This window comes from Symphalangus syndactylus, chromosome 22, assembly GCF_028878055.3.
Source record: "Symphalangus syndactylus isolate Jambi chromosome 22, NHGRI_mSymSyn1-v2.1_pri, whole genome shotgun sequence".
Taxonomy (NCBI): Eukaryota; Metazoa; Chordata; class Mammalia; order Primates; family Hylobatidae; genus Symphalangus; species Symphalangus syndactylus.
The window spans coordinates 74780182-74807157 of NC_072444.2; the positions used below are offsets into that span (position 1 = coordinate 74780182).

The 26976-nt window shown below is 54.2% G+C and overlaps 2 protein-coding genes across 12 annotated transcripts in view; both read left to right on the forward strand.

Annotated features, from left to right (window-relative positions):
* MAD1L1 (mitotic arrest deficient 1 like 1) overlaps positions 1–26976 on the forward strand; it is a 408622-nt gene that overhangs the window by 173659 nt on the left and 207987 nt on the right. The window lies entirely within an intron of this gene.
* On the forward strand, positions 13687–19920 carry LOC134735546 (uncharacterized). Its single transcript, XM_063631116.1, has 2 exons — positions 13687–15054; positions 18907–19920. Exons 1-2 carry the CDS (start codon positions 14857–14859, stop codon positions 19366–19368), a joined length of 660 nt encoding a protein of 219 aa, XP_063487186.1. The 5' UTR covers positions 13687–14856; the 3' UTR covers positions 19369–19920.

Here is a 26976-nt window from a genome sequence, read left to right on the forward strand (position 1 = left end):
CACAGACACTGCTGCATTCTCCCTCCAAGAGGGAGCTGGACCTGGCTGTGGCAGAAAAAAATCCCAGGGAGAAAAGCAGTTTTAGGAAATACAGTGAAATCAAAACAAAATGCCTTTTATCCCTCTCCAGTGTGAAGACGATTATTAAGATTGGGTTGTGGGAGTGTGGGCCGCCTCCACCAGCCCGAGCCCTCTGCGTGCGCCCGACCTCCCTCTCTGCCTCAGGTGCGCGGAGTTTGGAGGCTGCGTTCCACTGGATTCAGGCACCCCATCTTTACTCTTGGCTTTTTGAAAAGACCACAGTCCTGCCCCACCCACCCATGGGTGGGACTTTCTGGACAGTTCCAGGTGAGGCTGTGGAACTCCTGGCCCTTTCAGGGAGATCTGAGGAGATGGCCACACCCCTGCGTTGGGGGAGGTGGGCTGGGAGCAGCAGTGCTCGTGGGCTCTGGCCCTGGTGGGAGTGCCCTGTCTGTGGGCACCCGGGTGCAGCCCTGAGCCCTCCCGCCCTGCCTCCACCAGCAGGAGGGTGCTGGTGGCAGGTGTGTCATCAGAAACCCCGATGAGGACATTTCTGGGTGGTGCTGCTGAGACAAGGCTGTCTCCTCGGGTCTCCATGTTAAGGGTGGCTGGAGTTGGGTGCCCCTGGAGCACTGTGGAAGCCAGGTCTGCTTTCTTTTTTGAGGAGTCATGGCCTGCGTCCACTTAATGGTGTTAAATCACACTTGGAGAGCTCGGTCGCAGGAGCCTGCTGAAACCTGCAGCCCAGAATGCAGGGCCTGGGTCACAGGCTCCCTGGCTTCACCCGGGGGCTGTCCCCGGCCTCGCACCCAGTTGGCCTGGGGCACCCCCATAACCCGTGTCCCCACGCCCTGGCTGGAACGTGCTGTGTGGGGAAGATGGGCCCCACCTCTGCAGCCTCCTCTGCTTGCCCGTTGCTCTCCTGCCACCCGCCAGGGCCTTGGGGCCTTCACACAGCTTCTCTCCTTCCCAGAACCCGGATCATCCCTGGCGTCCGGCTCATAGCATCGAGGCAGGCCCTTTTCTCCCTTGTTCACCAGCGGCTGGCACAGTTCCTTGCATACAGCAGGCACTCAGTAAGTGCCTGGTGAATATTGGACTCCTTCACCTACAGGAGGTGCTGAGGCCTTTGGAGTGGCCAGGGAGCAGCTCTCCTGCCTCTGCCCCACCCACCCTGTGCTCTGCCCCTGCCCGGAGGACTCTTGGTCCCAGCCTCACCCTCCGCATGGGCCTCTGTGGCGCCACCTGCACGGGGCCTGCGACGCTGTCCCCGCGATGCTGTCCCCGGCTGCGGAGACCATGGCCCCTGCTGCCCATTCCGGCTGCCTCCAAACTCACTGGTTTTCAGGAAGGGCCTGCTGCCAGGTAGCAGAAACCGAGGCTTCCACTTCTGATGCCTGAGCTAATGTCAGCAATGTGGAAAAGGGGGTTACTTGCTTTTAACTTTCCCAACAATGAAAGTCACAAGAAGTGTAGCTGTCAGTGGCAGAGCAGGAAGGAGGGCAGTGGCTGGGAGCAGGTGCCGGGGCAGGGACGACTTGGCCTTCAGATGCAGGCACTGGAGGCGGCACCCACCCCTTCCCTCCTCAGGCTGGTGGAGGAGCCTCCGCTGTCCCGGGACTTGGGGCAGCTCTCCCTTCTGGATTTCCTCCTCCCACATGTCCTGCTGGGGACCTGGGGCTTCCTATCTCCCCTTGGTCCCAGAGGCCCAGCACCTCCCTCCCCTGTGCTCCAGGCTGGGGCCCCAGCTCCCTCCCAGTTCCTCCGTCTGTTCTGGGCAGCAGTCTGTGGCGCCAGGGCCATGCCTATGCCAGCTGCCATAGCTGCGTCCCAGCTGTTCGCTCCAGGTTTGTTTTGATGGTGTATCCCTTTATAAAAACTGTGGAATTTGCACACTGATATGTGCGTATTTGTTTAAAAAGGATATGTATGACTTGTGGCCAATAATGAACACGCCCATTTATTTGTAAGATATAAGGACTTATAAATGTAAGTAGGGTTTCCACTGTATCCCTAGGCCCCAGGGAGCTGTCAGGTGCCCTCCCTGGTTGCCGTGCCCGGGCCCCAGTGAGTGTCCAGCCCCCTCCCTGCCTGCTGTGCCTGGGCCCCAGTGAGCTGTCTGGCGCCCTCCTGGGTGCTGTTGCTTGCTGTCTGTTGGGCGTTGTGTCCGTGTGGTCTTCCTGAGGCTGTTACCAGCTGTGGTGGTGGCAGGTTGGGCTTGGGCTTGGTGTCAGCAGGCCTGGGGCTCCCACCACGCCACTGCCTGTGCTCTGTTGCTCACATGGAGGGGCCAGGGAAGCCTGTTGGCATATGGAGTCATGCCATGGCTGGCTGTGGCAGGGCTGTGGCCATGCACGTGGAGAGGATGACGATAGGGTTCTGCCCTTCTGTGGTCACCCTGCTCCTGCCCTCGCTTCTCTGAGGCCAGCCCCTCCTCTCTGATGTGTGCAGAGCGTGGGTCTCGGCCTGCCAGGGGTTCCTTTGTGGCGTGCAGGGGGTGCACAGGTGTTGACTCGGCATGAATGGTTGTCTTTCCACCTGGCTGTTTCCCTGCCTGACGCCCCTGTAAACATCCATTCCCAACACGCTTCCCAGAGGACGCTTGCCCTTGGAGTACTCCTAACAAAAGGCTTCCCAGTGAAATCAGTTTGTGACACCCCATGTGGTATAGCCTGACATGGCACCTGCTGCTTAGCTTGTCCATGGCTCGGAGAAGCCCTCAGGGGCCCCAGGCAGCTGGTGGGGGGTGGGGTTGGGGGGTGGACAGCAAGGTGACCCAGTGGGCACAGGGCTGCTGGTGGGGGCGGTGGGGGGTGAACAGCAAGGTGACCCAGCAGGTGCAGGGCAGCTGGTGGGGGGGTGGGGGAGGTGGGGGACAGCAAGGTGACCCAGCGGGTGCAGGGCAGCTGGTGGGGGGGGTGGGGAAGGTGGGGGATAGCAAGGTGACCCAGTGGGTGCAAGGCAGCTGGTGGGGGAGGTGGGGGACAGCGAGGTGACCCAGCGGGTGCAGGGCAGCTGGTGGGGGAGGTGGGGGACAACAAGGTGACCCAGCGGGTGCAGGGCAGCTGGTGGGGGAGGTGGGGGACAGCGAGGTGATCCAGCGGGTGCACGGCAGCTGGTGGGGGAGGTGGGGGGGTGGGGGAGGTGGGGGACAGCGAGATGACCCGGCAGGCGCAGGGCAGCTGGTGGGGGAGGTGGGGGACAGCAAGGTGACCCAGCGGGTGCAGGGCAGCTGGTGGGGGAGGTGGGGGACAGCAAGGTGACCTGGCAGGCGCAGGGCAGCTGGTGGGGGGGTGGGGGACAGCAAGGTGACCTGGCAGGCGCAGGGCAGCTGGTGAAGGGGGGGTGGAGGTAGGGGACAGCAAGGTGACCCGGCGGACGCAGGGAAGGCCCAGTCTTCATGTGCGGTTTTAATATCTCGTTCCGGGGCTTTTCTGCATTAAGTGTGAGTTTCTAACACACCACGTTGAAATGTCTCGGATCTTGAGTGTGAGTTTCTAACACACCACGTTGAAATGTGTCGGATCTTGCCTGCTGAGCCACGTGGCTCTTCCTGAAGGCCAAGGTCAGCGCCCCCCTCACCACCACTTCATCCAGACCCCAGGAGCCCCTTCTGTCCTGTAGGCACCACATGGGTTATGGATGAGAAACCCAGAGTGTCCTGCTAGGAGAGAGGCTGTGGAATTCCCAGTCCCCCTCGGCTTTGGAGGTTTATAACAGAGAGACCGAGGCTTGGAGAGGAGCCCAGGAGGCTCCTCCAGGGCCTAGGCCAGGCCTCATCCAGCCGGCACAGGTGGCTTCAGCCCAGCCTCGGGGGGACACAGGCAGGGCCTGCAGGCTGTCTGGGAAGGGCTGGAGGGACCAGGCCCGGAACCTTGTCCTGCCTACCCAGGCTTGCTTTGGCCTGACATTGTCCTTGTTTGTGCTTTAAAATCCCCTCTCGTGTTTGGTAGAGAAACATTCTCTCTTTAAACTCAATTTTGAAGAAATCCAAATCTTTGAATAACCTTGATCTTGAAAGGAAGTTAGCTGCAGGTGGAAATTGATGGTCATGCTCAAAGGCATGGTTCCCTGCCAAGGAAGCCTCTTGAGTCTTTCCACTAAAAATAGCCGCATCGTCCTGGTGGTGGTGTGTGAACTGTCTCCAGGCCCCTCCTGGAGACATTCAGAGATGTTAAAGGTGACAGCCAGCCTCACCTGGCCGTTCCGCACAGGTGTGTCTGCTCCTGGCCTGTGAGGCACAGGTGGGTGGGCCTGCTGACGGCCGAGCAGCCCTCGGGGGTACTGGGCTGCTCGCTTGGCGGCATCTGCCCCTTCAGTTGTGCTTGGTGTCACAGCACACCCAAGAGCCTTGGAAGTTCCCTGCACCGCAGTCTGGCGGGTGCCTGAGTCCTTGCGTCCATGGTCCTGGGAAAGGTCCCTGGCCTCAGTCAGAAGTGTGAAGTCTCTGGACTTTCTCCAGGCTGGTGATAGGCCACCGTTGGCTTGTGGTCTCCATGGTTCTATGGGTGCTTCAAGGGAGCTGCCAGAAAGGTCAAGCCACAGCCTGACATCAGCCAGAGTGGAGGCAGCCCAGGGACCCCCTGGCTCACCACCCTCAGCCTGGTGCTTCTGTCTGCCCGTGTGGGTGCGGACATGGGTCTGAGGTGCTGGCTGGGGGATTCTCTGCTTCCGGCAGGCGCGTGAGGTTCCATCCTGGTCTCTGGTTTCTGGTCTGGCCTCATACCTGACTTAGCTCTTGTAGGAGTGCAACAGGTGGAAGGGTTGGTGACTCCTGCAGATGCTGGGTGAGGTTCCTTGTGAACTTGTGGTCTGGTGCCCACAGACGTTGGGTGAGGTGCCCTGTGAACGTGTGGTCTGGTGCCTGCAGACGTTGGGTGAGGTGCCCTGTGAACGTGTGGTCTGGTGCCTGCAGACGTTGGGTGAGGTGCCCTGTGAACATGTGGTCTGGTGCCCACAGATGTTGGGTGAGGTGCCCTGTGAATATGTGGTCTGGTGCCAGCAGACGTTGGGTGATGTGCCCTGTGAACCTGTGGTCTGGTGCCAGCAGACATTGGGTGACGTGCCCTGTGAACCTGTGGTCTGGTGCCCGCAGACATTGGGTGACGTGCCCTGTGAACCTGTGGTCTGGTGCCAGCAGACATTGGGTGACGTGCCCTGTGAACCTGTGGTCTGGTGCCCGCAGACATTGGGTGAGGTGCCCTGGGAATTTCAGTGCTCGATGGTCCTCCTGGACACTGGTGCTGATGAAGCGAGTCTGGCCACCCACGCCAGGCAGTGCCCAGTGCCCTTTGGGTGGCTGCTGCCCTCCAGCAAGACATGGGGATGCCGCTGGACCCAGGTGTCTGCAAGGTCCAGGCACAGACCTTGCTTCTGCAGGAGGCCCCTGGGCAGACCAGGTGAGTCCTTCCTCCTACCGCCTCTTTGAAAATCTGTGTATTTTTAAACTAAACTTCTTGAGTGACATCAGAAGGCCCTTGAGCTGGTAAAGCTGCCCCGAGCCTTTTGCCACCCATGGTGGGCATGAGCCACCTATGGAGTCGGCTCAGAGTCAGCAGAGGCCATGGAGTGGGGGCCCCCGCTGTGCAGGGAGAGGGTCTGACCCTGGGTGGGGCACTGGGAAGGGAAGTGGTGGCCGGAGGCCAGCCCTGCTGGAATTCCTCTCTTCTAGGGGGAGGAAGCCTAGGAGCTGGCATCAGAAAACCCGAGTTAGAACCTGAACTCTGTCACTCTCTCGCTTGTGCCTGGCGCCAGCTCCCTTTACCTCTCTTCGCCTTTGCTTCCTCTCTGGAAGAATGAAGCATGCATGCCTCACCCTATCTGCACGCGGAGCCGATTCACAGATTACGTGAGGGAATGCTTTGAAAATATTTTTAAATTGTAATGTTCAAATATATGTGTGAGGTAGTTCATCATCAGCTCACTCAACAAACATATGGTTAGTTCTATTCTAAGGTGATGTGTGTTCCTAAAAGTCACCCTGCTACGCAAAATCACATTAAAAACAAGGTGGGACCCTGATAAAAATGGCAGCATGGTTGACGCGGTCAGTGGCTGGACACAGGCAAGTGTGACAATCGGCACAGCTCTTCGCCTCGAGAAGGCCTGGCGCTGGCTTGGGCAAGTGGGAATGGCGGCTTGTGAGTCACTGTGGAGTGGGGAGGGCACCCACAGCTGGAGGGGTGTGGCACAGGGGGCTCAGCCAGGCTCCGGAGGCTCCCAGCACAGCTCCCTTCAGCTGAGTGTGGTTTTCTGCGTCCATCTTGGAGGAGGTTCTTCACAGAGGGGCGGAGGGGGACTTTTTGGCCATCACTCAACATCCGATGGGACAGCCCCTGCCTGGCTGACCCACCTGCCTGCCCTGTGCCAGGCCTTGTGCAGTGTAGTTGATACTTACTACCATTCATCACATTTATTTCCTAACAAATCATATGTTGAATAGCTGGCATGGGACCTGGAGTGAGTGGGCATTCGATGTATAGCGGTCACTGCTGGCATTCATCAGAGTAACTTCTCATTTCATTAACATCCCTCTAATAATCTCACTTAAAAATCATTTGGAGAATTCTGAGCTCGGATTTGGAAATCCCATGTTTGTGCGACAGGAATTTGTCGTTGGATGAGATGAAGGAACTTGCCCGGGTGAACAGGTAGGATTCCCAGCCCTGGTAGCTGCTCCTTCTCCCTGAGTCCCTCTACACCCACCCCGCTGCCCGACTGGGGTGCTAGAGCATGGTGTCTGAGAGCGCGCGTGTGCGTCAGTGTGCACATGCGTGCACCTGGGTGTTCATGAACACACCTGTGTCGGTGCTCAGTGTGCGTGTGTGCAAACATGAGCATTGCTGTGTGCGTGTCTGTGCTGCATGAGCTCTGTGTAGGAGCTGTGTGTGCATATCTGTTGAGTGCTGTGTATGTGTATGTCCATACGTGTGTACTTGTGTGTACATGTATGTCGTGTGTGTGTCCATACGTGTGTACTTGTGTGCACATGTTGAGTTGTATGCTGAGTTCTGTGTGCACATGTGATCATGAGTGTGCACATGTGCTTTGTGAGCTGTTCATGCACATCTGTGTGAACTGCATGTGAGAGCATGAGTACACATGTCTGAACTGTGCACGTGTGAGCGTGAGTGTGCATGTATCTGTACTGGTGAGCTGTGTGCACGTGAGTGCACGTGTGTGAGTGCATGTGTCTGCGGAGTCAGCTCTCTGTGCACACCTGAGTGCATGTGTGTGTGTGCATGTGTCTGCGGAGTCAGCTGTCTGCACACGTGAGTGTGCATGTCTGTGTGAGCTCTGTGTGTGCATGTGTCTGAGCATGCACGTGTGGTGTGAGTGCTGTGTGTGCACATGTGTGTGCATCTGTGCCTGCCATTCTAGAACACCGGTTCTTTTATGCATTTTGGCTTCTGTTCCCACGAGACCCTCATGGAACATTAAGCCCAGCAGACAAGGCCAGCCCCAGCCATTGTGATAGTTATTAAACAGCAATAAAGCAGGATCTGTATTTACAGACCCAGAGTGTGCTCAGACTGGGAGGTATTAAACATCATCCATCATCAAATGGAAAACAGTCAGATGCAGGGAGTATAGAATGGAGTTAATATTCTTTTGGTTAACTTCACTCATAAAGAGCTAAACTGCCCCCAGTAAAACACCAGGGGGAGGAGGGGAGGTTCTTCCAGACGGAAGCAATCATCAGCAGGGTCTGCAGACAGGCCCCCAGGGTTTCCTCGTGCCCATGGGTTTTCTGCAACTCATTACGCAGCTGCAGCTCAGAGCAAGTGGTGTCTCAGGATCCCTTTCCACAATTCTCATTGCCTGCTTTGCCTTAGGTCAGCTCGTTGGCAGCCCTGGGGGGCTGGGGTGAACGGAGAAGAGACATTGACTTGTAGAACCTGAGAATCTGGGAAGGGAGGGCCTTAGCCAAAGAGTGTTTGCCCGGGAGGGTGGCACGCAGTAAACAGCTTAGAGTTCAACCCCGGAGCTGGCGTTGGGGCGTGCGTGCTGGTGGCCATTCATTACCCATCCTCCGGTTTCCTCTTTGTCTGTCATCTGTGAGTGGGTGCGCTCAGCCCAGGGAGTGTTGTGTGCGCAGCATGTGGTGCAGAGGTAGCACCTGGGATGGGGCCGGGCACTGTGCGTGTGGGCACTAGGAGGGCTGCTCCTCCTCCTCGGAGCCGAGGCTCCTGTCTGGGCAAGGTCTAGCCCTCCACCTAGGAGCTTACAGAATCTTCAGTGGGGACAGAGAGTCTGGAAAGGACCTACCTCTTTTCTTACCCTTGGTTGAATGTTGGCCCCTTGGGCACAGGCTGGCAGCGCCCACCCCTTTCCTACACTAAGACGTCATCACAGCTTAGTGTAGGGCAGGCGGGTGAGGCGGGGTTTGTGTCGCTTCTGATCTGGAAGGGGTTTAGCAGCTGAGGAGATGATCGCCACGCACAGAGTTCAGTCTCCAGAAAAATAAGAGAGAATTTGCACAGTTCTTGAACTTTACCCTTCCGAAGTTTTCAACTCTTTTAGCTAGAAATTTTAAGTGCGCTTCTGTGTGTCTTAATCATTTCATGGGCAGTGCCCAGCCAGAGCCTGTCTGGAGGGGAGGGGTGGGTGGGCATGGGCTCTGGGCCTGGGAGGAGGAGGACAACATGGATTTCCTAGCTCGCTGGCTGGCCCTGAGGTTGTGGGGGCTTTTGGTGGCTGAACGGGGTCTTGCATTTCTGTACACATTGAAAGGCTATCTTACCGGGCTGCGCTGCCTTCCAGCTGAGGACAGGGACATAGGGTGCCTTTGAGTGCAGACCTGGAAAGGGAGGGGCCTCTCCAATGCAGGGAGGGCGGGGCTTCAGTCCACCTGGGGGCGGGGCCTCCACTCTGCGGGGAGGGCGGGGCTTCAGCCCACCTGGGGCACGGGGCCTCCACTCTGGGGAGGGCGGGGCTTCAGCCCACCTGGGGCGCGGGGCCTCCACTCTGCAGGGAGGGCAGGGCTTCAGTCCACCTGGGGTGCGGTGCCTGCGCCCCCACCCGCATCGCAGGAGAAGCACTGATTGCAGGGCTCGGCGTGGGGCTTACATGGGACCCTCCTTGACTCCCTAGAGGCAGCCGAGGTGGCCACTGTAGCACTCAGCCGGCCTTCCCCAGGAAATCCTTCCCTTACAGGGCCTCCACTGCCGCCTCTGTCATGGGCAGGCCCTCAGTGAGCAGGGCTGTGGCGGCCCGTGGTGCAGGGGACGTGTGCCATGTCTCCTAGGGATGATGGCTCAGCCCCATGAGGGGCCCTCCGCAGAACGTTTGGATTTAAGGACCACTCACCACGTGCTCCGAGGCTTAGGGAAGGCCTGGGACGGGCCCTGAAGTGCTGTCTAGCTGAGGCTGGGCTCCTCAGGTGAGAAATTGGCTCCCATCTCCCGCTCCCCTCCTCCACTCCCCTTCCCTTCCTTCAAGGAATCTTGTTAGACTTTTCACTTTGCTCTGCGGCCTCCAAATCCCACTAAGCGACTGTCGCTTTTCCAGGGCGTCCTCAGGTGCTATACTAAGCTTTAATAAAGGGCTTTATCCACAGCTTCAGGAAAGTCTCTAAATAAATTAGATCCACTGGTTAGCCTCCGACGGTGATTTTTATTAACCTCCGGTTAAAGAAATATTGCTGGTTACAGAAGCACGATTTATTTCTGTGTAAGCCAGGCTGGTGTGGCCCCTGTGGGCTCCCGAGAGGGATGGCACTGTGTACACGCAGAGTGCTGGGCTGGCCATGAGAGGCACCTGAGAGGGCACCCGGCGGCTGGAGGGCTGGGAGTCGCTCTCACAGGGACACGGGGGCTCTCACAGGGACACGGGGCATCTCATGGGGACACAGGGGCTCCCACGACACGGGGGCCCTCACAGGGACACGGGGAATGTCATGGTGACATGGGGGCTCTCACAGGGACACGGGGGCTCTCACAGGGACGCGGGGACTCTCACAGGGACACAGGGGACTCTCACAAGGATTCATAGCCACAGAGACACAGGTTGGTGCTCCTGGCCTGGAGCAGAGAGGGGTGTGGAGGCCAGGTAGGAGGCTGGAGCCTTTTCATGTCCTTTCTGGCCCCTGGTGGCAGCAGCTCCCTTGCTGAATGGCTTCACCTTGGGAGGTGATCAGACGCTGGGGCTTGCCGTCAGGGCGCCCTGGCTCAGATTGTGCCTCTGCAGCCGCGTGGCTTGGGTGTGTGGCTCCCTTCAGAGCCTCTGCTTCCTCTGTGAAGTGTGGAGAATGGTCGCTGCTGCTCATCAGAGTGAGGTGACAGGCCTGGCCCGGGCCTCGATTCTTGTTCATGCCGTTGCCTCCTCTGGGCTCCGCTGTCTACACCACTGGCACAGGAGCTCCTGAGAGGATGTCCACGCCCTGGGAGACTACGCCACGCTGATGGCCTGCATTTCTTGGGGTTTCTCTCACTGAGCTGGGACCCCAGTTCCAGTTCTTTTCATCCTCACTGAATCCCACAAAGCTGAGCGGGAAAGACATGGGCTGTGCTGAGTCGCCCTCGCTGTACAGGAAGAGAAACTGAGGCTGGAGCAGCGGAGAGGCTGGTGTGGTCGATCGCCTAGGGACTTCACGTGTACTCAGGACCCAGACCTCCTGGCTGCACCCCCGTGCTGGTTCTGTGCCCTGCTGAACCATTTGGGAAATCATGTTATCATCTCACACATGCTACGGGCTCCTCTGGGATTCACTGCTGCTGTTTCTAAAGCACTGTTCCCAGTGTGTTCACAGCATCCCCACCTCCTTCCCCGTGCGCTGGGTGGCTTCTCTTTGGCCTCTCACACCTGAGATGCTTTGTGGCAGGAGTGTCCTCTCAGGAGCCTGGGTGCATGAGTTCAAATCCTGGTCCCAGGTGCTGGCTGTGTGGAACCCAGCCGACGTCATTCGTCTGTGTCTCAGTTTCATTGCTGGAGAGAGCAGAGGTTGTCCCAGCGTGTCCTCACAGTGTTGTTGGCGGACTGAACAAATTGGGAGGAATGAGCACAAGTGACTCTTGGACCAGGGCCTGCAGTAGCCGCCTCTGTCCTGTGAGCATTCGCTACGATTTTTATTCCAGACTGTTGGCTGCTCCCCTTCCTGCGGCCCATTGTGGCCACCAGCTCTGGGCAGCTCGTCCTCCTGTGCTGCCGTCTCCTCTCCTCTCTCCATCAGGCCTTTGCTGTGGTTGCTGGACCATTGCCGCCGCCGTCCGCTGCATGTGCTCTCTTGACGGGATGGGCACGCAGCTGTGCTTGAGTCATGTCCGAGCCTGCAGCTGCCACCCACACCCTGTTCCTGCACGGTGAGGTCTGCCACGTTCCAGGGGCAGGCTCGGCAGCCCTGCCCTCCCTGGCCTTGTTCAGCAGCCCTGGGTTCAGCCTTTGTCTATGTTGGGCAGTGCGGGGTGTTGGGAGCAGAGAACGGGCAGAGGCCCCTGCCTCAGGGCTCCCTGGGGCCTGGCAAGAGGCCTGGGGTGGTGCTGCCCCCACCCTGGAGAAAAAGGCTGGCACTCTGCAAGGCTGTTTGTGGTGGGAAACAGGTGCTCAGCCATTCTGGACCCCCAGCCCCGCCAGGCCTTCCCCGTGCCTCCACTCTGCAGGGCACCCGTAGCCTCCAGAGAACAGTCATGACCCAGCATCCTTGTAGGCATGGTACCCGGGCATCACGTTCCCAAGCCCACCCATTCTGGCCACCTCCAGCCCGCAGGACTTGCCAGGTCATGCCAAGGGCCTCCTGAGGAGTGCAGGACTGTCAGAACAGATTGCAGCATGGGTTTTCGGAGGATTAAAGTTAATTAAAGAGCTCTTCCTTGCTTTCATGTCCTTGTGTCTGCCAGCTATTTACATGCTAATGCTGAGGATGAGGGGTGTCTGCCGCACTGCACTGTGCTGTCAGGAGGGGAACCCCGGGAGAAGGAGGGGAGCGCAGTGTTAGGTATTACCCTGTGCCCCTCCGATGGGACAGGGCATGGATGCCGACAAGTTAGAAACTCAGCGGCAGGGTCGTTTCCTTGTATTTCCTGAAGTGTCTCCGTGCTGACTTGGGTGTTCTCCATTCAAGCCCCACCTTACGCTGCATAATTGAATGCATTATGTGTGGAAATATCTTCGCATAAGCAATTTTATAAATAAAGAGATTGTGAAGAGTACGGTCTGAAGTTTCTAAGTGCAGGGCTGTGTTTCCCGGAAGCCCATCCTTCTTGGTGAAGGTGACTTTCAGCTTCTTGGGGTCAGCCTGTGGCAGCATCCTCTGGCCCTCAGCAGCACTGCCTTGATGTGGACGTGGACGTGTGCGTGTGTAAAGGCTCCTCAGGTGTGTTAGTCCGTTCTTGTGTCTCTATAAAGGAATCCCTGAGGCTGGGTTGTTCTGCAGACTGTACAGGAAGCACAGTGCCGGCATCTGCTTCTGCTGAGGCACCAGGAAGCTTCTGATCATGGCAGAAGGCGAAGGAGGAGCAGGTGCGTCACATGGCGAGAGCAGGAGTGAGAGAGACACTCGAGGTTCCAGACTCAGTCCAACAACACTCCTCACCCAGGGGATGGCTCTGGGCCATTGGTGAGGGATCCGCCCTCATAATCCAACACCTCCCACCAGGCCCCACCTCCACCTTGGGAAACATTTTTCAACCTGAGATTTGGAGGGAGCAGACATCCAAACCATATCACCAAGTATTTGTTGAATGAATAAGTGAATGTTGAAACCATCATTGGGTGTATTTTAGCTGCAGAGTCTAAAAGCCAGGGTTCTGGGGTGGCTGGAGTGTGAAAAGGTAGGTGGTGGCAGTTAGGTATGCCATGTGCGTGCACTTGTGCCTGTCTGTGTGTGCCCATGTGCGTGTCTGTGCATGTGTCCCTGTGCCTGTGTCTGCGCACGTCTGCGTGTGTGTCTGTGTCCATGTACGTGTGTGTGTGCATGTGCGTGTGTCTATGTATGTGTGTACGTGCGCCTGTGTGTGTGTGTCTGTCTGTGTCCATGTGCGTGTGTGTGCACGTGCATGTGTATGTGTGTCTGTGTACATTGTGCATGTCCGTGTGCATGTGTGTCTGTGTCTGTGTGTCTGTGCATGTGTGTGTGAGCATATGCATGTGTGGATGTACGTATGTGTGTACGTATGTGTGCGCGTGCATCTGTGTGCCTGTGTGGCTGTGTGCATGTCCGTGTGCATGTGTGTGTCTGTGTATGTGTGTCTGTCTGAGTCTTTCTTGGATGGTCCCTTGCTGCTTCCCCAGGGAGCTAGTTCTTTCTGGCCTTGGCTGGGTAGGACGCAGGCTCTGCTCGCCTCTCTGGAACAGAGCAGGAGATGCTGCGGGGAGCTGGGTGCATCATGGCCAGGCCAAAGCAGGCAGCTGAGTGAGTTTCGTGTTCAGTATCCCTCCCCCACTGTGGGCTACCATGGTGAGCGTTGACATTTTTGCAGCACGGAAGTGAGACTGTCTTGTGGAGTTTCCTACTCTCCTCAGGCAAAGAGAGGGTTAGTGACCTGTCACTTGATGGTGTGCCTTCAAAGCTCTTCCTCATCTGGTTTAATTCAACTCATGTTGAGTGTCAGTTGTGACCCATGTCAAAGGTATACGCAGCTGGATATAAGTTAAAGTGGAGAAAACAGATTTTATTCAGTTGCTGCTGACAGCAGGGGACACAGCTGAGCTCCTTTCAGGTTTGTGCAGATGTGACCGGGCATTTTAAAGGGAATGTGGGGAGCAGGTGCCCAAATGGAGTCAAGGAAGTGAAAAATTACAGAAAGCAGCAAGAGGGTTGGGTAGCATGAATGTGATGAGCTGACTCTGCTACGAGCTGGCAGGTTGGGGCTGGCGGGGATGGGCTCCTGCTCCCCTTCCCCAGCCCCAGACGGGGAGACAGGCCTGTTTTCCTGATGATTATGTTCCAAAGGGTTGCTCTCGGTCCTTGAGAAGGACGTCTCAGAGCTGTAGGAGGTGCAGGCATGTGTGTCTCCAAGGGACTGAGGAAGGATTCACAATTGTTAGCTCGGATTTTCCGAAGTAACTGTGCTAGGAAGGGGAGGCAGGGCAGGGGCCGGTTGTCAGGTGTGGTAGAACCAAGGGCAAATCCTCCTGACAGCCCTGAGCTTTTTCTGACAGGAACTCTGGGGGTGCTGTAGCTCAGGCTTCAGGAAGTCCTGCTGTGGCGGGTGGTGTCTCAGTGCAGGGGGGTAGGACAGAGCCCTTGTGTGCTGAGAGCTCTTCTGTGGTTCTCAGCAGCCAACAGTGAGAGACTCACGTGATTGTGAAGCCAGGCTTCTCAGGGCAGCCCCTATGACGGCGCACATCACGTAGAAGGTTCTAAATCAGCACTGGCCGAATGAGCGATTCCAAAGAGCAGCGATTCCAAAGAGCAGCGATTCCAAAGAGCAGCGATTCCAAAGAGCAGCGATTCCAAAGAGCAGCGATTCCAAACACCTCTGTTTGCAGGAAGATGGAGCTGACGCATTTTCTTTGATCCTTTTGTTAAGTATAAGGAAGAGCCCTGGGCATTATCTATGGAATAAGCATAGTGAGCCTCTGCGGGATGGAGGCCAGGGGCCTCGGAACAGCGTGGCGGGGAGCTGCCCAGGTTTCCTGGTCTGCCTCTTCCATCCCAGACTTGGAGCTAAGGAAGCACATCCCCAAAATGCTGACGCTCCCCAGCAAAGGACTAGGGAAACAGCAGCTGGGAGACAGAAAATGTAGTTAATGCCAATAATGGAAAGAAGAACGTGATGGATATAAGGTCAGCAGCAGAATGGAGGCGACAGGAGCGCGTTCATGAACTCAGAGATGGACCAGTAGGAACTGCCCATCTGCCCATTCTGAACAGCAGACAGAATACGATGGAATAAAATGAGCAAAGTTCCCGGCACCAATGGGACCTGGGAATACGATGGAATAAAAGGAACAAAGTCCCCGGTGCCAGTGGGGCCACAGCACAAGATCCAGCATTCTAGTCGTGGGGATCTGAGAGGGTCTGGAGGAGCTGAGATGGAGCCGCAGAGGCAGCAGGCAGCGTCTTCGAGACTAATCCAGTCTCTTCACTGTTCTGTGGGTCTACTCAGATTATCTGTGTTTTTCTTGAGTCAGTTTTGGTAGCTTTTGTCTTTTTAGGAGTTTGTTGATTTCACCTCTGTTATTAATTTTTGACATGCAGCTATTCATATTACTCCTTTACAATCTTTACCTCTGGAAGGTCAGCTACGGTGTCTCTTTCACTCCCGATTGCAGTGATCTGCACCCTCATTCTTTTTTCCTTGGTTGGCCCAGCTAAAAGTTTCTGTTAATTCTGTTACTCTTCTCACAGAACCAACTTTAGGCTTGACCGATGTCTTTTATTGTTTTTGTGCTATTTCACTTATTTTTGCTCTAATCTTTATTATTTCGTTCCTTCTACTTGGGTCAACTGAAGTTGGACTCCATCAAAATTAAAATTTTTGCCCCTTGAAAGATCCTGTGAAGAGATGAAAAGACAAGGTAGAGATAGAGAGGAAATATTTGCAAGCTTCATATCTGACAAAGACGATTTGTTATCTGTAATAGATAAGAAAACTCTCAAAACTCAGTAATAGAAAAACAAAACAGACACACCTGATTAGCAAATGAGCAAAAGATATAGACAGACATTTTTACCAAAGAACATATACAGACGACAGTTAAGCCTGTGAAAAGATGTTCAACATCATTAGTCATTAGGAAAATGCAAGTTAAAACCACAGTGAGGTGTCACTGCACACCTGTCAAAGTTTAAAAATGGACACCATCAAATGCCAGTCAGTGTGTAGAGAAACTCCATCTCTGGTGCCTTGCTGATGGGAGAGTGACAGGGCGCAGCCACTCTGGAACCAGCTCGAGGGTTTCTTAAAAACTTCACTGCAGCTCCCATATGACCAGCAGTCGCATTCCTGGGTGTCGATTCCAGTGAAATAAAACCGAGGTTTGGACAAAAACCGACAGAGGACTCTTCCTAGCAGCTTTTGCATAATGGTCAAAAACCGGAAAGAATTCTGATGTCCTTCGGTGGTGAATGGTTAAACGATGGTAGTGCCTCCGTCACACAGAGTATTACTCAGGACTAAGAAGGAAATTAACTGTGGATAAACATAACTTGAGTAGATCTCCAGGGAGTTTAGCAGAGCGAAGAGCCCAGTCCCTAAAGGTCGTGTGCTGCATGATCCCATTTGTATGACGTTAATTAAAAGCCTGAAGTTATAGAAAGCCTGTGGATGGCCGCCGTGAGTTACGGAGATGCGCAGGAGGAATCGTGGCTGTGAAGGGACAACCTGAGGGGTTTTTGTGGTGATAAAATGTTCTGTATCTTGACTATGTCATTGTCAGCATACGGGTTGTGATACTGTGCCGTAGTTTTGCAAGATGTTGCTATTGGGAAGAACTGGATAAAGGCTACTTGTGATCTCTGTATTATTTTTTATAGCTCCATGTGAATCTGTAATTGGATCAAAATAAAAAGCTTAGATTAGGCACAGTAGCTGACGCCTGTAATCCCAGCACTTTGAGAGGTCCAGGCGGGCGGATCACTTGAGGTCAGGAGTTGGAGACCATCCTGGCCAGCATGGTGAAATCCTGTCTCTACTAAAAATACAAAAAATTAGTGAGGCGTGGTGGCACACACTTGTAATCCCGGCTACTTGGGAGGCTGAGGCAGGAGAATTGCTTGAACCCAGGAGGCGGAAGTTGCAGTGAGCCAAGATCGTGCCACTGTGCTCCAACCTGGGTGACAGAATGAGTGAGACTGTGCCTTTAAAAAAAAAAAAAGTCATCAGCTTCATTATCTCCTAACAAGAGCGTCAGCTTGTCCTCTGAAACTTTGAAGGCAGGGGTCGACTGTAAAAGTCCTAGACGGCATCTTCCAGCAGAAGGCTGTTTTATGTGCACTGCGAATCTGGTGTTTAGTGTGGACACCTTCTTGGCTGGATCTTCTGGAGAACTTGCTGCAGCTTCTCCGTCAGCACTTGCGGCTTCACCTTGGTCTTTTATATGATGGGGACTGCCTCTTAATGTAAACCTCACGAACCCATCTCTGCTAGCTTCAGACTTGAATTCTGCAGCTTCCCCACCTCTCTCAGCCTCATAGAACTTGCTCTGACTTAAGGAAATGTTGGGGCTGGTTTGATCTATCCAGACCACTCAGACTTCTCCGTATCAGCAATAAGACAGTTTCACTTTCTTATTGGTGTGTTCAGTGGAGCAGCACTTTTAATTTCCTCCGAGAACTTTCCCTTCGCATTCACAACTTGGCGAGCTGTTTGGCACGAGAGGCCTGGCTTTCGGCTTATCTTTGCTTTTGGCATGCCTTCCTCACTAAGCTTAATCCTTTCTAGCTTTTGGTTTAAAGGAGAGACATGCGACTCTTCCTTTCTCTTGAATGCTTAGAGGCCGTTGTAGGGTTATTAATTGGCCTGATTTTAATACTGTTGTGTCGCCCAGGGAATAGAGAGGCCCAAGGAGAGGAAGGGAGGGAGATGGCCGGTCAGTGAAGCCGCCAGACACATGCAGCGTTGGTCGGTGAAGCTTTTGCTGTCTGAGGAGCACAGCGTGTGGCGCCCCAGAATCAATGACAACAGTAAGATTGGAGACCACCGATCACAGACCACAACAGATATAATAGTGAGACAGTGTCGGAAATACTGTGAGGACATGGCGCCCCAGAATCAATGACAGTAGTAAGATCAGAGATCACCCATTACAGACCACAACAGATATAACAGTGATAAAATGTCTGAAACGCCGTGAGGATTACCAGATGTGACAGAGCCGTGTAGGGAGCACATGCTGTTGGGAACATCGTGCCGACAGCCTCTCCGAAGGCAGGACGGCCACAAACCTTCCATTTGTAAGAAGCATAGTGTCTGTGTAGTCCAGGAGAGCAAGGCGTGCCCGGGTCCATGCTGGCTCATTACTGTGGCCAGCACACTGTACTCGTGTAAGATGTTAACAGTGGGGCAGCCACTGGGTGTGGAATATGTGAAAAGTCTCTACCATCTTCTCCATTCTTCCAAATATAAACCTGTTCTTAAAAAAAAAAAAAAAAAGTCTATTAAGACAAAGAAGGAGCTGCAATTTCCACCTGGCAGAGGGCACTGGAGCCGATGAGATCTGATGTGTACCCGGGCTTGATCCACGTTTGCTGCACGGCTGGACACCTTGGTGGGTGCAGGGAAGCTCGTGCTGTGGGAGGAGCTGTGGGAGGAGCGTGCGGCTCCTGCGCGTGAGTGGGCGCGCGGAAGCTCGTGCTGCGGGGGGAGCTGTGGGAGGAGCGTGCGGTAGGTGGAGCTCGGCTCCTGCGCGTGAGTGGGCGCGCGGAAGCTCGTGCTGCGGGGGGGAGCTGTGGGAGGAGCGTGCGGCAGGTGGAGCACGGCTCCTGCGCGTGGGTGGGTGCGCGGAAGCTCGTGCTGCTGGGGGAGCTGTGGGAGGGACGTGCGGCAGGTGGAGCTCGGCTCCTGCGTGTGGGTGGGTGCCCGGAAGCTCGTGCTGCGGGGGAGTTGTGGGAGGAGTGTTCAGGAGGCGGAGTGTGGCTCGTGCGCGTTGGTGGGTGTGCGTGGCGTTGGTGGGATCTAGCTGACCACCTCCCACCTGGTTGGTCTCCATCTGTAGACAGCCTAGTTCTTAGGGTTCTAGGTACCCGGTGTCATTTCCAACACCTGCTTGGGCTCTTCACAGCACCTCCGATCAGGAGCCCTGGCCTTGGGGAGGTGGGACAGGCACATGTCTGGGTTGCTGGGTTGCCTTTAGGGGTAAGCTCTTGCTCGTGTCTTCTGTTTAAAAGAGGACCCACAGTGGATTCAGGCCTTTGATTTACCAATGCCTGGAGCTGTGGGAAATGCTCTCCAGTGACAGCCTGGGCTTCCATGGGATGTAATTTTGATATATTGGCCTTTGCAGGAAGAGCCCAAACTCACAACTGCGTGGATTGTCCTCCTCAGACGAGACACTTCATCCAGAGAGGACTCTCAGCCAACCCTAAGGGATTCGGGCTGGAGCTCTGCTTCTCTGCAGGGAGGTGGCGCAGGAACTCATCGTCCTCTCCTGTCCCGACTTGTCAGCGCTCCTGCCTGGGAGCCTGGACCCCGGCTCACATTTCTCAGCATGTCCTTGGGCTGTGTGTGGTCTGTGTGTCCCTGGGGTTGTCTGTGGGGTCATGTGGCCCCGCTGGGCTGCCTGGTTGGTTTCCTGTTTTCTCCCACATCGTGTCTGGCGTTTCTTCACTCAGAAATGAGGCATCTGTTGTTGGCTTTCCTGTGGAGTTTGTGTCCCTCCCTGAGCTCCCGGCTCTGTGGGGCCAGCCCCAGTGTGGACTTGTGGCCCCCTGTGCTGCTGGGCCTCAGGTTTGGGTCTGCAGAGTAGATGGGTGTGAGTTCTGTGACCACTGGACTCTGAAAACATGCAGCCCTCTTTGACTATAACACTGGACATGTGCAAAGCTTGGGGACTGATCAAAAAGTATAAAGAGGCCATTGAAAAAGACCTGACTCCTGCACCCAGAGGTAGCACCAAGAACATGGCGTGCATTTCATCTCCACGTCTCCCTTCTCCTCTCCTTTCCTCCCCTGTTCATTCATTCAGCCAATCTATCAGCCAACCAGTAAGCACTCACGGACACCCACGTGTGCAGGTGCCATGGGGGCAGCCGAGTGTGGGGACTGCTGTGGCAGAGCTGGCAGCCTTGTATGCTTCCTGCACTTGTCACATTTTATTGCAGCCAGTGCCTGTGCCATTAAACATTCCTTGAAAATAAAATCTTTTTTGGCTGTACAATGTTTCTTTGTATAGACATACCAGAAGTAAACTCTTGGCCGGGCGCGGTGCCTCACACCTGTAATCCTAGCACTTTGGGAGGCTGAGGCGGGTGGATTGCCTGAGCTCAGGAGTTCGGACCGGCCTGGGCAACACGATGAAACCCCGTCTCTACTAAAATACAAAAAATTAGCTGGGCGTGGCGGCGTGTGCCTGTAGTCCCACCTACTCAGGAGGCTGAGGCAGGAGAATCACTTGAACCCGGGAGGCAGAGGTTGCTGTGAGCCGAGATCACACCATTGCACTCCAGCCTGGGCAACAGCAAGACTCTGTCTCAAAAAAAATAAAAAAATAAATAAAAGGAAACTCTTTATTGGAAATGTAGCTTTGTTTTTCATTTTTTCATTATTGTTGCTAATGTGTGCAACATCCTTGGACACAGCTCTTTCCCCATATCTGATTCGTTATTTGTTTATTTGTTTAGACACAGGGTCTTGCTCTCTCGCCCAGGCTGGAATGTGGTGGTGCCATCTTGGCTCACTGCAGTCTTGAACTCCAGGGCTCAATATATCCTCCTGCCTGAGCCTCCCCAGTAGCTGGGACTATAGGTGCATGCTGCCACACCTGGCTAATTAAAAAAATTTTTTTTTGTAGAGATGGGGTCTCACTATGTTGCCCAGGCTTGTCTCAGGTGATTCTCCCGCCTCGGCCTCCCACCGCAGTCTGATTACTTTTTAGGCAAGTGTTACTGAGTGGAAGGGCGTGAACACCTTCAGGACCCTTGGCTAGTGTTGCCGACTCATTTTCCAGAAGTGCCCGTGGCCGCTGTCCCAGCAGGCGTGGCGTGCAGCCCTCACGGCCTCACTTGTGCTGGGTGTTAGCCTTTTAATTCTTGCCACTCCAGGTGAGGAACGGGTCTTAATGAATTTTGTGTTTGTCAGTTAACGTTTCTTCTGTTGATTGTCTGTTGATTTTTCCCAGTTTTCTATTACCGTGTTAGTGATTTTCCTATTGATTTGTAAAAGGTTTTCATGTATTTGTGGCACATTTTCCCCAGTTTGTGTTTTACCTTTTGTGTTTTTAAGTGGTGTTTTGGGACCCGCGGAGGTGTTGGTGTGGCGAAGCGTGCTGGTCTTTCTCTGTCATTCCTTCCACTGCTTCGGTGCCCACAGCCTTTCAAGGCCTTGCTCCATGGAGTATCCATCTGGTTTCCTTTAGTTCTAGTGCAGTGAAGCAGGTGAGGACAGGGGTGACTGGGTCATCTGGGCTCGTTCAAACTGGGGCTCCGCACCCATGTGTTCTGTTCCCCTGGGGCGCTTTACTCACACCTGCGGCACCCAGGCTGTCTCTGTGAGAATGGGATGATCGAAGGGCCCACCTCCTGGCCAGCACAGAGCCTGGCACGTGGTGCCTGGCTGGCGAGTGTATGAGTGAGGTGCTGGGCTGGGAGTGTGAGCTCTCGGAGTTCTGCGTCTATTTATCATGTCCAGTCAGTGGCAGCGTCAGCTAGGTGTCCTCAGCCCACGCTGCTGTACCCCGAGAAGGCAGTAGACGCGTGATACCAGTGGGCTGGGGGTGTCTTCTCAGCTGGTGCCTGCTCCGCGTCCTTCTGCGGGGGCGCCTTGCCCCCCTGCCCCGTGCACACTCTCCCTCTGTGCAGAGTGGGTCTTCCTTCCTGGTGTGGGGCCCCCTGAGTGCCCTGCCCAGCCTCGCCTGTTTTTACAGTGCTCACATCTGCCTCCCTCTCCAGGCTGAGTTCCGGGAGAGCAGGGCGGCGCCATCCCCCTCACCACTTGCTAGGAGCTGGCCTGACCCTGGTGGGAGCCCACAGCCCTGGGCGTGAACTCAAAATGCCAGAAGCAGCACAGGGTCCCTCGAGCCTGGTGGGAGGTACTTCCCGTGGGTGAGTCATCTTGTTTTGAATCCTCCTCATGCTAATTTCTGGCCCCACTCAGACTAGCACAGCTCTGAAGGAGACGAAGGCAAGGCCAGCTCTCCCCAGCTGAGATGAGCTTTCAGCTGAGGAAGGACCCTGACGTCAGAGCCTTTTGGGTAATGGCCTGTTCCTGACCATGGATGTGCCCTGAATCTTTTCAGGACTGGTGGGATCACTGCTGCCCGGGGTCTTCAGGTAGCTATTAGAGCCCAGGGCTGGGTAAGCGCTTTCCCACCTGCCCATTAGCATGATGGCCAAGAGCCCAGGCTTGGCGTCACGGACGCTGGAGACCTGGGGTGTGCGCCTTCACCGGGAGCCTCATCCTCATCTGAAAGGGAGGGAGGACTCCAGCCTACCTCAGGAGGTGGTTCCAAGGACTGATCGGCTGATGGTTTCACTCATTCATTTTTTAATTGAATACACAGTTCCTGAGCACCTGTTCTGTTCCAGGCACTGGGCAGGGACTGGGGCTGGGCGTCCCGCATGAATGAGGCATCCGGGAGCTGATGCGTGGAAACCCCTTGGCACAAGGCCCGGAGTGTGCCTGGCACCCTGGGCACTGGCTGCCTGCCTGTTACCCGTCGGTGGAGAGGGCCATCTAGACTTTGCAGCACTGTAAGATTTTTGAACTGTAGAAGACCAAGTCCATCGAATTCCCTGTTTTGCTGATAGGAACGCTGGAGGCCTGGAGAGGAAAGGAACCTGCCTGACTGCTCAGGCTGGGTGGTGGCCCCAGGGCTGTGACTCCACTGCGCTGTTTCCCGTGTTGCCCTGCTCTCCTTTCTCCCTGTGTCCTGTCAAATAAACTGCACTGAAAATAGAGCCATGTGGCACAGGGCCTGTCTCAGGCCCGTGGCCCCATATCCGCGTGGGTCAGGCATGCTGGCTGGACTTTGCAAGGGTCACGTCCTCCTCCCTGGTAAGGGGCCATCTGCAGCCACTGTGGCTTGGGTATGGCTTCCTGTCAGGATGGTCCCAGTGCCCTCCCAGCTGTGCGCGGCACCCACGTCGCCAGAGCGCAGGTGTGAGGAGCTGCTGTAACGAGGCTGGTGCTGGTTCAGGTGGATGCTCGGGAATGCATTTATACAACGAACACAAATGAAGTGGAATTTGTCATAGAGCAGTGTGAAATGTAAGTAAAATTGCCTCGGGAAATTGTAATTGATTCCACTCCTTCCTACAATAGGTGTTGTAGAGCTTTTTATCAGAGGTTGAAATTGTAAGAACCAGGCTTGCTGTTGGGGAGCCCAGAGCATCCCCCTTTCCCCCTCCCCCACAGCTACACGTGGGTGGTGGAGGCCAGTGGGGAGGGTGTGACAGCGGGAAGCCAGAGGAGGATCTGGCTGAGGGTAACCCCGAGACAGCTGTGGGGCAGGGAAGGGAGCGTGCTCTGTGCGCCTGGTGCAGCTGCAGGCAGAGGGGTGAGCAGTGGGAGAGGACCCGTGCCTCCTCTCTGAGCGGCCTGGTGTTCAGCCTCCTGCTGCCTTCAGGAGAGTTCGTGTAGGTGCATTTCATGGAGAACGCACAGCTGGTTGCTGGAGGGAAGATGCTGCTGAAGGCTGGGGACCGTTTTTTTCTCCTGGGGGCTCCTCCGAATCCAGTCGCCCAGCAGAAATAGAACTTTGTCAACAGTAAACCAGGTTTATTGGTCAGATAAGATAACCTTGTAATGAGGCTTGTGGAACTTGAGGCAAAAATGAGGAAGAACAGAGAGGACGGAATGGGAACAAGGGAGAGACGTGGTATCATCAAGCGTGGTATCATCAAGCGCTGAGCAAGGTTGGCCGAGAGCACCAGGCGCAGGTTGGGGGCTGAGGAGGACAGAAACGCGTCTGACAGCAGGGCGCCTCCCATGGGGCCCCGGAAACCCTCGCTGACTCACAGTATTGCCCTTCAGAACCTGGTCATTGGTGCCCATTAGAGAGAGAACCCTTTCATCGGGAAAGGAGACTGTTTCTCCTCATTCTTAGTTTCCTCTGCCGGGGCGGCGTCTGGTTTGTTTTGGAGGCATTTTCATCAAGCGCAGATGGGCAGGTTCCCCACCTGCGGGGTCCGGCCGCCTGTCACTGGCGCCCTGGCTTACCCAGGGGCCTCTGCACATCAAGGCTGTTCAGGGGCCCGCGTGTAACAGGCTCTAATTAGCATAAGCAAGTGAATTAGCCTTATCTGCTCATGAAAGAAGTGAAGCAAGAAATGCGTTTGGTGACACTTTGTCAGTGCTTTGTTCGAGTTGCTATATGGAAATTATTAATAGTAGAATTGCATTCTGTTACAATCGCCCTCTAATTCAGTCACCATCCATTGAACTGGACTTTTTACCCAGTTAACAAGGTAATGAGTTTGGATGACTCTGAAAACTTTGTGATCTCCACCCTGGGCTTCACTACGGGCTGGGGGAACCTCCTCAGGCTGTGTGTGGACCTTCCACGGAGCGCGGGGCAGGGCGTAGCGGATGCGCACCTGTACACAGCGCTGGGTTCCACGGCGCAGGGCGTAGCGGATGCGCACCTGTACACAGCGCTGGGTTCCGCGTTTTTGGGGCCCTCTCTGCCAGCCAGGGGTGCCCTGCAGAAATGAGGCTGGGATTACACGGAGAGCAGCTTGGGCCAAAGACTCGATTTCCATCTGCTCCCTGAATGTGGTGAGCCCGGTGTCCACAGGACTGTGCAGGAGGGGACAGCCAACATCTGCCCTTTCCAGAGACCTTTCTCCCGGCACTCGTGTCTGGGCGCTGGGGATGATCTTCTTTCTGGTTCTTGGATTTTTACTTCTCTTCGGCTCCATCTTTCCTTTTCCCCTCTCTCATTTCATTGTAATCATAACTTGCACATTAACCTCAAATTACTCTCTATCAATCACTCTCTTGCCTAGAAACTTCCTGGGCTCCTCCTCTTCTACTGCCCTGGGTGTGTCATGCAGAGTGCCCTGCGCCTGCCACCAGCTCCCACCGCCCTCGCTCTCCCACTGCCGGAAAGTTGGGCCTCCAGGCCTCTGGAGTCCCAGCTGGGCTCACGGTTCCATCTGAGTGTGTTTGCCCTGAGCTATTTGTAAATGGGACTTACGGAGTTTCGCTTAAAAAAAAAATTACTGCCTTTTAATCTTTTTATTAGAGCATAACAGACATAGAGAAAGTGCTCTGTCCTGAGAATACAACTTAGGGGGCTACGATGAAATCAGTCCATGCATGTCTCAGCTCCACGGTCGGGAACACGGTGTCACCAGGGCCCCCAAGTTGACCTGCTGGCTCTTCCACCTCCCCCAAAGCCCTGCCTTCCCGATTCCCGTACGCCAATTAGTTTTGCTCATTTTAAAAAATGTTGCGAAATGGAGCTGTGCAGCATGTAATCTTTTGTGTTTGGTTTCTGTTGCTGTGTTACTTCATTTCTATCTTATGAGTATATCACATAATAATTTTTTAAATTTTCTGTGAATGGGCATTTGAATTTATTTCTTGGCTACTGTGACTAACACTACAGAATGGGAGATTATATCATCTTTTGTTAGGTATTTGTATTGCAAATGTCTCCTCTCATTCCGTATCAGCTTTTCACACTCTCAACGGAAATTCTTCATTTTAATGAGATCTAATTTATCAATCTTTACCTCCCTTTGTGGTTGTGATTTGTGTGTGTCCTGTTTAAGAAAGCTTCGCCACCCTCCAGGCTGTTCCAGGGTTTCACTCCTGTCTTCTTGGTGGCTTTGCTTCTTCACACTGACCGTGGCACTGCACAGCCTTGTTGCCCTGCGCGGCGTTGTTGCACTGTGTGAAGCTTTATTTATTTATTTTTTTCATTTTTCTTGCCAACATGGGTATCCAGTGGACTCAGCACCACTTACTGCAAAGCTGCTCCTTCTTCCGTGCCACAGTGCTGGTTGCACCTCCACATGAGCTGGCTCTGTACTGGCTGTTGCTGGAATCTGTATTGTTTCATTGGTGTGTTCATCTCTTTTTGGCAAAACCACAAGTTTCAATTCCTGAGATTTAGAGTCTTGTTACCTGATAGGGTGGCCCTCTCTGCTTGTCTGCATCAGGGCTGCCCTGGCTCTGCATGGCCATCCGCCTCTTCGCGTAGATTTTACAGCTCAACCTGTCAGTCTCACTAGCGGACTTGCTAGAGTTTTTATTGAGAATGCATTGATTAAATGACATCTGCACAATATTGAATCTTCTAATCCATGGACGTACTATATGCTAACATGTGTTTAGGTCATACTTTTTTTTTTTTTTCTTTTTTTGAGACGGAGTCTCACTCTGTTGCCCAGGTTGGAGTGCAGTGGCGTGATCTCGGCTCACTGCAAGCTCCGCCTTCCAGGTTCACGCCATTCTCCTGCCTCAGCCTCCTGAGTGGCTGGGACTACAGGCGCCCGCCACCACGCCCAGCTGATTTTTTGTATTTTTAGTGGAGATGGGGTTCCACCGTGTTAGCCAGGATGGTCTCGATCTCCTGACCTCGTAATCCGCCTGCCTTGGCCTCCCAAAGTGCTGGGATTACAGGCGTGAGTCACCACGTCCGGCCTTAGGTCATACTTATTTTCTCTCAAAATTGTTTCATAATGTTTTCTGGGTGGACATATCATAGGTTTTGTTTTTTTGAATAATAATGTTTGTGCTTATATGTAGAAATCTAATTGGACTTTGATTATTGACTTTGGTCCCGCAACATTGCTAAATCTACTTACTTTAATAATTTATTTGTAGATTATATTGACTTTTCTATGTTCGTAATTGAGTGATTTAATAATAGCTTTCATTGTTTCTTGATCTTCATACCTTTCATGCCTCTTCTTATCTGTGGCTTAGCATCGCCAATGCTGCTTTGAACAGACGTGCTGATAGCTGGTGTTTGTTTTGCATCCTCAGAAGTAAAGCTTTCAACATTTCACTGTTTTTTTTTTTTTTTTTTTTTTTTTTTTTTTTTTTTTTTTGAGACGGAGTCTTGCTCTGTCGCCCAGGCTGGAGTGCAGTGGCGCAATCTCGGCTCACTGCAAGCTCCGCCTCCCGGGTTCACGCCATTCTCCTGCCTCAGCCTCTCCGTGTAGCTGGGACTACAGGCGCCTGCCACCACGCCCGGCTAATTTAACATTTCACTGTTAAAGATCGTGCTGAGGACTTTAGTAAGGAAATCCTTTTCAGATTAAAGTTCTCTCTATTCCTCATTTGCTAAGAGGGTTTTGCTTTTGTTTTGTTTCATAGTTTTTATCATGATTGTATGTTGAATTTTAATCAAATGCCTTTTCTGCAAATATTGAGATGATCATTTGATTTTCTTCTATATTTTGTT